The following is a 10,081-nucleotide window of genomic DNA, read 5'->3' on the forward strand; positions in this document are numbered from 1 at the left end:
TAGTTTAGTGTTTTACATCAAGGCACAGCACACTGTATAATACACATATGCCTTGCCAGGCAGCAGTTTAGTATAATCCCCGAGATTTGGCAGTAGGGCCAGGATAAGTAGCATGGATCACATAAGCTGGAAGATAAATAAATAATAGATGCCGTCACGTTTTATTTGAAATAGAGTTGCATATAAAAAGAATATACAATAATTTAACTTTAATAACTAGATTCTCTTTTACTATACATAACAGAAGTGTTTTCATTTGTATTAAATAAAACATTTTCAATAGTAGGATGAAAAATTAATCTTTTTGGTGGTCTTGGTTTATGAAGAAGAGTTGCTTCCATTAGAAATTAAAGTCGAGTTTTCACTTCCATTGCAATCTGTAAGAAAGAAAGCCAGAGTTACCGATATGTTGATAATGAAATGTTGGTGGTAAAACAAGCAAACAATTCCAGCCAAAGGGCTGTGTTTAGTTAATGCACTGTCAAGGTGGTTACACAAGCAGAACAGCTCCAAAAGGCTTTTGCACACTCATCTTTGTTCTATTTGTTTTCTTTTCACACTCTTACTCCCCCTGACTGCTCAGAGGTGACCACTGCAGGTCTGTTATTCCCCCCACACAACCCAAACCCTGGTTGGTGATGCCCCAGGCTGTTGGTGCTGTGCATTTACCGCGCTCACATCGCCACTCAGCTCCTCACATCTGGACGCTTCTCCTCCGCCTGCCGAAGGCCTTGGAGCCCACGTTGGTTGGCACAAAGTTGTTCTTGCCCACTGCCCCTGACCTGCTCAGGAAGTCTGCCAGGCGGTGGGTCACACAGGTGGCTGTGTTGCAGGCCCTCTTCTGTGCTGTTACGCTGCTTTTCGGGAGGAAAAGGAAGAGTTAGTTCCTGCAGCACGGACCCTGCAGGCAGGGAGAAATCACTATGGCTAGCAAAGGCTCTGCTGCAGGATTGAAAGCAGGCTGGCTGTGCAGCAGGCATTTGCACCTTCTGTGCATGGCTTATAACTGCTAAAAGAAGCCTCTCCATGGTTTTCTCAGTTTCAGGCTCACTTAATAAAAGCAGCTGGAATGAAGAATAAATCCAGGCCAGATTTTCAGCCATACCTGGGCTACTGCCTGCCTCCAACCAGGCATTATGGCCATGGAAAGGAGCTGAGCAGGGTAAGATCTGGAGAATTTAAACAATCCCCTCTACCTCCAAAACCTCACATTTGTATTTTGCTTGAGGTGTTCCTCAAAAGCAGCAGCCAGCACAGATTTTTCACTTCTCACTGCAACACCTGTGCTCCCTAACAGCCAGAAAACACATGGAATTGCAGCATCACTGACCACTACAGGAGCTCTGTCAGTGACTCTGACCTTCAGAGCTGAACCAAAGACACTGCTTCCAGGTGCTTAGTGGGAATGGGAGACCCTCTCCTTCCTCCAGTTAGATCTTTGTCTACTACAGAACTTCGCCATGGGGCAGCTCAGACTGTGACATTGTTAGTTAGTTCTCTGCTCACAATTCAGCCTGCAGCTAACAGTTGTGCTAGATGGGGAACTTCAAGGAACATGCATTCACACAATCCTTGCTTGAAGAATTTTCTACTAAAGCAATGAGTTTTTCTTGCAGCAGGAGGGATTTTCTCAGCTAAGCATCACAAGGCAATTTATTAATTTTAACAATGAAGAGTTGCTTTTACAATCAATGCCAATTTTTGGAAAGAGGCCTCTAATTACAAGATGGATGCAGTGCTGCAACAGAACTGTAAAGAAATCTGGGTTTGGCTCTTAATGCAAGACAACCTACGGTAGGTGAATTGTAAAGCAACACATATATTTAAAAGGTACATGTATTTTAAATATAGTGCAAAGACCTATTGTAAAATAAGAAAAGAAAAAGACCACAAAATTCTTACCTGGACATGTTCAGCACCCAGTTTTAAACAGGATTACATTTCTAGTTTGTTAGAATGAATAAGTATGAGCCTTCCTGATTTCTTTGTTTCTCGGGGTCCCTACCAACAGGATTGCATGCATGCCTGATTACAGCAGTGCACATCAATTTATATGTAGAACTTTGTCTTCTAAGCTCTCTTTGAACTTTTCTAGAAGTTACTAGCATTGCCTCTCTTGAACATTAAGACAAGTTGCAAAATTTTTCTAACCTCATCTAGAAGTCTCACATTCTAAAATAAAATGTTAAACCAAGCAGATCTAACCCTTATAGAAAAATAGGTTTATTGAACAAGTGCATGGGTAAGCACAGAAGAAAGAATCTACTTGTACATTTAGCAGCCAGAAATGAAGAACCTTTTTTAGAATTTTTTTTTAAACCAATGTCTAAGAAAATCATTTGGAATGTCAAGGCAGTGCTGATCATTTTTATTTATTTTTTTCCCCTAGTTTGGTATGTATGTTATATTCTTGGTCTTCCTAACATTAGGTCCATCTCAAACATTCTCTGTCGAAAACAGAATCAAAAGAACACAGCAAAGTTAGCAATCAAAGTTATATCCACATGCATCAGGTTAAAAAAGGGAAAGGGGGAGAAATAAGCATGTCTAGTTGTTTCCTAGGGGGTCCCCATAGTTTGCATAGCGTTCATGTTCCAGGTCACTCAGCACATTCCGTTTCTTGCCAGGAGTTCCAGCCCCGACGTCAGTGCGAGGGTAAGTTTGCAATTTGTGCAATTCTTGAGACAGTTTGCCCAGCACACAAGTACTCAGACTGGCACAGCGCTTGGAAATGGGTTTATCCAGGCTGCAGGGGGGAAAAAAATAAAAACATGCCCAAAGGAAGAGGAACCTCAAGCATGCACATCCATGCATTTCTTCCCTGCATTAAAGATCTACTGCTAGGAAAGTTAAACATTCATTCAAAATAAATCCAAACCCTCCACATCACATTCCATGCAAGGCAAGTCCATACAGAAGCGGTTAGAAGGAAAACACCATTTGTTAATGAATCCAATTTTGTTGACAAGCAAGTCCATTAGCCTTTTGGATGCTCATACAGTCAGAGGTCGGGAAGCTGAACTTCCCCCACATCCCGCATGCTGTTCAGTGTCTCATCCATCCCCATGCATTGCAATGCAAATCCTGTTAGGATAATGCAAATGCTCCTGCATGCCTTTGGTCCCAGGGAGAGTGGCGCTGCGTGCATCAGGAGGAACGCATCCCTCCTGCCAGGAACTTTCCATGCCTTACAACAGCATGCACTTGCACAACAGAGAATCCAAGAGTGACTGAGTAATGCCCTAACACTCCCACTGGGAAGACATACCTTTTGCTGCCATATTTTAACACAACCTACTCATTCAAGCTCAAATCGCCCTCCACTTTCAGAAGTAAGAGACAGACAGAGGCAGGTTAACTAGGTGAAGCCATTCTCTTGACACCAACACTAGTCTCTGCAGTATCATCCTTTACCAGTTAGCCATAACCCCCAGAAAACAAAAGAGATCTTGACCTGCAGAGGGTCTGCCCAAATGGCTTTTGCTACATATCAAACATACAACACTCCCACGTTGCTTTTCTGCTGCCCAGGACTGCAGTCCTTACCTGTTCCCCTCGGAGGCTTGCTCCAGCTCTTCTGCTGTCATCTGTATGAACTCTTTCACCAGCGCATTTAATAACCTCCGAGCTTCGTAATCACTGAGAGCCACTCGGTCCGTGATGGACTCCAAGCCAGGTCTAGGCAGAGGCAAGGCAAACAGGGTGAGTGAAGCCCAGGCTGCTGCAGGGAGAGGGGTTTGGCAGGCTGTGTGTCATTGACAGTGCCTTTCAGGGTGCCAGCGTGCAGCCCCCGATGCGCTCTCCTCACGCGCAGCGTCGGGCGGTTTAAGGATGGAATCAAAACGCCCCAGAACAAAAAGCAGCCACCTTTCTCCTTCACCGTGGTCCGTTTCCCTCCTGGACCTCTCAAGAATATTAAGCATTTTCATACCATTCAGACAGAGCACTCAGCAACAGGACCAGCTTCTTACCTGACTGGGGCTGCCTGGAAGCTGTCCATCTGGCACACAACCAAGGCATAAACAGCAAGGAAAGATGAAATCTTCAGCATAACCATGATTTCCTCTCTACAACAAAGAGGTACATCAAGCAATGGCTGTTTTCCAACCCTCTCCATCCTGCAAGTTCCACTAAAGAGGTCATTGCTTCCCAGCCACAAGTAGCACAAATATGAACCGCTTTCTATTTTAAATTCACCTTTTTGATTATTGTGATTATTGCCATTGTGCTTTAGTTCTCTCAAAATTTTATTAGAGCTTGGCTCTATTACAGGGCAGAAAAATGTGGCTTGTCAGACCTGCAGTTATTTGCATTCAACTTAGAGCAGTTTTCCTCAAACTGGCAGAAAATATGTTCCTCTGACTACTGCACACAATGTCACAGACTGTGTGTCCAACATGGACAGATACAAATCACAAGGAAAAACAGTAAGTGTTTTTGAGAACCAAGTGCCCCTGTTAGCACTTTACCTGAAGCTGCTTGCTTCTTGCCAGCCAGCACACTAACACCCCAGTTCAGGTTACACTAAGAATTAAGTAGTTTAATTTCAATAAATACTTCTACTCTGAAACCAGAGAAGAGGATAAGTCAAAAATCACTTAAAAGCACAAAAGCTGTAAAAATATCTGCTACTGAAGATTTGAGATACACCTCTCTCACAACATCAGTGTCTTGCACTCCAAGGAGCACATCACCACCATCACCACCATCCTCATTTTTGCCAGCTCCCAGTACTCGACGGGAAACACGATCCCACTTCCAAAGGACGCCCCTCTTCCCCGCGGCTCCCCGGGGCGCCCCGGCCGTGACCTTTGCCGCAGCACCTTGTCTTGACCGGACACGTCACGTCGCACCGGCGGGGCGAGGAAGCGACCGAGCGGGGAAGAGCTGTCCCCCCCGCCTTAGCTCTGGCTGCCCCGCGCACACGAGCCGCGACCGGCGGTCCCAAATCCCGGCGCCCCGGCAGAGACGCGGGGCTGCCGCGACCGGCCCCGCGCAGGGAGCGGCGCCCGGCGGAGCGCGGCGCTTACCGGGGTGCGGAGCGGGCGCGGGCGGAGCAGGGTGGCGCTGCCGGTGTCGCCGCCGATCCGCGGTGTCACGCACTGCCCGCCGCCCCCTTTATACCTGCCGCCGCCGCCGCCTGCGTGGGCGCCCGCGCGCGCCCGCCAGCCAATCGCCGCGCCGGCCGCCCGACGGGGCCCGCTCCTCCATTGGGCGCCAATTGGGCCCGGCGGTGACGTCATGGCCCGCTCCGCGAGGGTCCCATTCACAAAAAATCGCGGCGCGGCGCGGCCGGGGCGCTGCGCAGGGCGGGGCGGGGGGGGCCGCTCCCGCCGCGCCCCCGCTGCACCGCTCACGCGTGGCGACCTCTGCAGCGGCGGGACCGCATTGCAGAGCGGGGCCGCTCCCTCCCCGGGAATTCCCGCCCTCCCCCGGCCGCCGCCGCGGCTCCGGCGCGCAGCCGGGCGCACCCGGCGCTCTCCCGGCGCCCCGAGAGCATCCCGCACCGGCGGGATGTGCAGCGGGGCAGGGGCACAGGCGGGCGGCAGCGCCGATCGCTGCCCGCTGGGAGCACGCCGGGGCAGCTGCTCGGCAGAGGAGGGAGCGCTGGCGCCGGCACCCGTCGCTCCTCGCCGGGGCGGGGGACAAGCGGCACCTGCGAGCATCGTGGCGGCAGCGAGCGGCTCCCGTGCTCTGCCCTACCGGGCGCCCGCACCGCCCCCGCCGGGCCGGGGCCGAGTTTCCTCCGAGAGGAAACTATCAGCATCACCAGCATCTCCATCACGCAACTTCAGGGCCAGGTGCGGCGCCTTTGCGCGCACGAAGAGGCGCCCGGGAAGGGGGGCTCGCCCCCGCGCTGCCCGGCGCTGAGCGCCGCCGGCGGGGATTAGCGGGCAGCTGCGCGCCGCCCATGCATCACCCACCGAGCACCCTCTGTCACGGCAGCACCTGCCCGCTCAGGATGTTTGCCCGGGCGGGTGTTTGCCCAGGCGGAGCGGCGGGGGAGACTCGACGCGGGGGAACACAACCGCGCTGCCGCCCGGAGCGGGCGCGGGGAGGGGGAGAAGCGGCCCGGGGGAGATGCCCTGCAGCGCCTGGGCGCAGAGAGCGCTCCCACCGCGCCCCGAGAGACCGGGAGCGCCTTTCCCGCTCGCCCGAAGTCTCTGAGCGTTTGCCGAGCGCGGCGGCAGCGGCAGCCCCGCCGCACACGGGCTGCCCGGCGGGTGGTGGCCGGGCGGGGACGCGCAGGGTCTCCGACCGTCCCCGGGACCCCCGGAGTGAGGCGGCTCCGCCCGCCCCCGCCCTTGCCCTCGCTCCCCGGCACCGCTTCTCAGCTCCCGGCGCTGCGGGCACCGCCGGGAGGAGACGCCCGTGCCGCTGTCGCCGTCCCCGGCGGCGACACCGCGGCGAGCAGAGCACCGCGCACACCGCGCGGCCGCGCAGGGAGCAGGTGACCGGCGCGGCTGGATGGCGCGTTTCGCTGCTCCTATGGATGGGGAGCGCTCCTGGGAACATCCCGGCGGCTCCTCGTTCATGTTTTTGCAGCCGCCGGGTCACTCCCGGCGGCAGGAGCCGTGTGTTCACCGGGAGATGGATAAATCTGGGGAGAGCCGCGGGGCGGGTGCTGTTTTGTTGATGGGATTTTAGCTGGGAAGTTTGGGAAAAAAACCACGAACGTATAGAAACCCCTGGCGAGTGGCTGCCGTCCGGGGAGGGAGCGCCGTGTCCATCGTCCCCCGTCTTTCGGGGCGCCCCGACCCCCTCCCCTCCCAGCGCGGGGGCGGCGCTGCGCCGCTTCGCCACCCTCGTTTTGCAGAACAGTTACAAAACCCTCACACTTTTTGGGGTCTGGGTTCTGCTTTTTTTCCCAAGTTACAACCCCAAACACTTTTGGGTTTTTTGGGGGGTTCATTCCCCCTCCCCCACAACACACCTTCGTAGCCCTTCACGAGCAGCAGCCCTCGAGGGGGTGGCAGAGGGGATGCTCCCTGGAAGGCTTTCTCCTTCACCTCCGCTCTGCCAAATTCGAAAGTTCGTTTTAAACAGCAACTCCCTCGCACGTATGCTCACCACGGGAATCCCCCGGGAGAAGGAGTCTAAGTATTTGATTTAAAACCTCTTCCGTTTTCACAACTCCTGTTCTGGTTTTAAGGCAGCTTTTCTGAGGATGTATTTACAAATATTAGGCAGCACCAAAAGGAATGGCTCGGCTTTGGTTTTGCTGTTTTAATATCATTTCTGCAATTACACCAACGGAAATAAAGTGCAGGAATTTAAATGACTGGGCTGCCAGTCTGATATTTCTCTCTAACTCCACTCTTCCTTTTCTCTTCCTATGCTAACAACTAATTGCTCCCATTTCCTTTGGGGAATTATTTACCCCTCGCCCACATAGAATATTCCCGGGATTAAAGTAAAAACAATAAAATTCCAGACGATTCTGTTGTAAAAGCATATTTCAGTTTCCTCCTTCTGGGAGGCAAACGCTAAATTTTGCCTTGTGGCTGAGCGCAGTCAGTTCAAGCCCTTTTCCTGCCAGGGTGGCTCGGTCCGGGGCTGGAGCCGGCGATTACAGGATTTCAGGTGCCAACATTTCTACTTTAAGCTTTCACAGGAAGGAGTGTAAATTTAAAGCAACAGGTAGGAATGCCAATAGATCCAGTCCTGTGCACGTAGAGATGATGTAGCACTTGGATGTTGGCAGGAGCTTCGGCTGCTCCTTGCCAGCGCTAATGGAGGGACTCCCAGCTGGAACGCTTGTCCTATTTCCCCCCTCCCCCTTAGATATATGTCATCTGGTCTCCCCAAAAATATTTTCTTTTAGCAAATTTCTCTTGTACATGAGATGGAGAAGAAGGGCAGTTGACCAGTTTGTCTATTTTTGAAGCTGTAAAAAAGAGACAGGATTTTCACAGGATGACGTTCTGGTACCTGATAAATCCAAAACTAGAGGTTAAAATGTTCATGGAAAATCTAGCATAGAGGGATACTTTGCAGCACTGCACTGAGAAAGTGAGACATTTACTGAAACAATCTGCTCCAAGGGACTTGTTCTGCCTTTTTCAGTGCTGGGTATAGATTCAAAGCAGATTAAATAAAAAGCCATAGAATGATGGGATTTTTATTTATTTATTTCAAGAAATCAGATTATCTAATGCAACTCTCAGCTTCAAGTAAAAGGAATTTAATTTTCAAATAAATTTGTTTTAATTTGTAGATAATAAGAAAAATCTGGGCTATTTTATAGCGACTTTCTCTACACTAAATGCAACTTCTTACAATATTGTACTCATTGATATAATTTAACCAATACATTTAAAAGAGTGACCATTTTTTCTACTGTAAATATTGCCATTATATTGAGAAGCCACAGATACTGCAGTGAAGTTCTGAAATGGTAGCAGATGGCATGCTGGTAAACAAAATTACCACATTTAAATATTATGGTGCACTTTTTGTTCAATTCTAAAAGGTAATTCTTCAAGAAAGATAAGACTGTGAGCTGCACAGGTAAAATCTTCATTTCCATGATTGGTTCATATCAGAGAAAAGTGGACCAACAAAAATGAAAGGGGACACAGTGATGATGCCATGACCCACAAACACAGTCAGAGGGAGGTGATTGTGATTCAGATCTCTGCTCTCTCTAAGTTTGTTCTTTAGAACAAAAAATCAAGATTTTTCAGTAAGGACAAGTTATGATAAAGCCAGCTGTAAAAATCACATGCTCTTTCCTTACAAGGAGAACCTGGGGAGTTGCTTCTCTGAGTTTTTGGTGGATGCCTGGCCTTTCTGATCCAGGATCCTGTCTCATGAACAGCCAGCAAACACCACTCCTTAAGAAGATTCTACAAGCCATGTGGGGCAAGGTGAGCAGAGCTAATATTCTAACATTCATTGTAACCCATTCTGCAGAAAATGAAATAAGCTAAGCCAGAGTTAATGTTTGAGGCCTGGGAGGTAATGCTTACACTCTACTTTTTGCTGATAAGATCTAAACCAAAAAGGCTTGGGCAAGTTGGAGAAAATCCAGAAAAATGCCAGTAGGGGTTATCAGAGATCCCATATAAGGATTTAGGGAAACAAGCTCAAAGACCAGGGAAACGTAACAGAAGGAAAGACTATGGAAAAAGCTGATAACAAAAATATAAATACTTGTCCTGAAACAATAATAATCTGCAATCTGTTACTCTAATATATATATATCTATATCTCTCTATATATATATAGTCTTGAAGGGCAACAAAGGAGACACCACACTTGAGAAAAGCTTTCTACAACTGAGATTAATGACAGGCAAGAATAAGTTGCATTTCAGTTATGGCACTGAAACCTCTTTCAGTGGAGGATTTCATGGCATGTTACTCCAGCTTCTGTCAGGAGTGACATATATAGGTGAGATGCTCTGGGAAAGGAACATAATCCATTACATTTGTTCTCTTCATATCTTTGTCCTCCAATTTCTGTGACACCATAATTTGAAAAGCTGGAGAATGGCTTAAACTCTGAAACCAACACTACAACTTTTGTAGGCATTTTGTTTTGCACAACTTACATCCCTAATTGGTCAAATTATTTCCTCAATCCTGTTCCCATAGTCTCTGAAAAACCATATTCAGATTTAGCATAAGCTCACATCAAGCTTATCCACATACATAATATTGTACCAATCTATCTTGTGGTTTGGTTTGAATTTGGCCCAAAAAAATGAGCTTCTATTTTATAAAATGCAGCACTTTCCTGAGAATCGGAACACTGATATAAATCCCAACACTAAAGCATTTCCTTTTTAATTGACAAAGCATTTCCTTTTAATTGACATTAAATCTGGATTTAGGCTGCTTCAGTGCCTGCTTTTGAGAAAGTGGAACTGCTGTTGAGCTAATTAGTGAAAAATCTATTAATCACTCTGGAAGCAAATTTTCCTACAAAATGCCTTAGAAAAGCTCCAGGACTGATTTATGAAAGACATTTTAAACAGAAGATCAGGCTGCACTGGTTTCACCTCCTTGAAATCTTCTTATGGCACAAAAACCCCAAATGATCTGTAGGTTCTGGCGGCACTTTTCCTGGATATATT

The 10,081-nt window shown here is 48.9% G+C and overlaps 1 protein-coding gene across 1 annotated transcript; it reads right to left on the reverse strand.

The window, feature by feature from the left end:
• Positions 1-2,547: 2,547 nt before the first annotated feature.
• On the reverse strand, positions 2,548-4,063 carry LOC311155157 (calcitonin; the record flags this gene model as incomplete). The annotated part of the gene is made up of 3 exons (XM_084208088.1): positions 3,972-4,063; positions 3,547-3,678; positions 2,548-2,746 (listed from the first exon to the last, which is right to left on the reverse strand). Exons 1-3 carry the CDS (start codon positions 4,055-4,057, stop codon positions 2,548-2,550), a joined length of 417 nt encoding a protein of 138 aa, XP_084064214.1. The 5' UTR covers positions 4,058-4,063.
• Positions 4,064-10,081: the final 6,018 nt, after the last annotated feature.

The sequence above is a fragment of the Fringilla coelebs genome, assembly GCF_963513975.1.
Source record: "Fringilla coelebs genome assembly, chromosome: 6".
Taxonomy (NCBI): domain Eukaryota; kingdom Metazoa; phylum Chordata; class Aves; order Passeriformes; family Fringillidae; genus Fringilla; species Fringilla coelebs.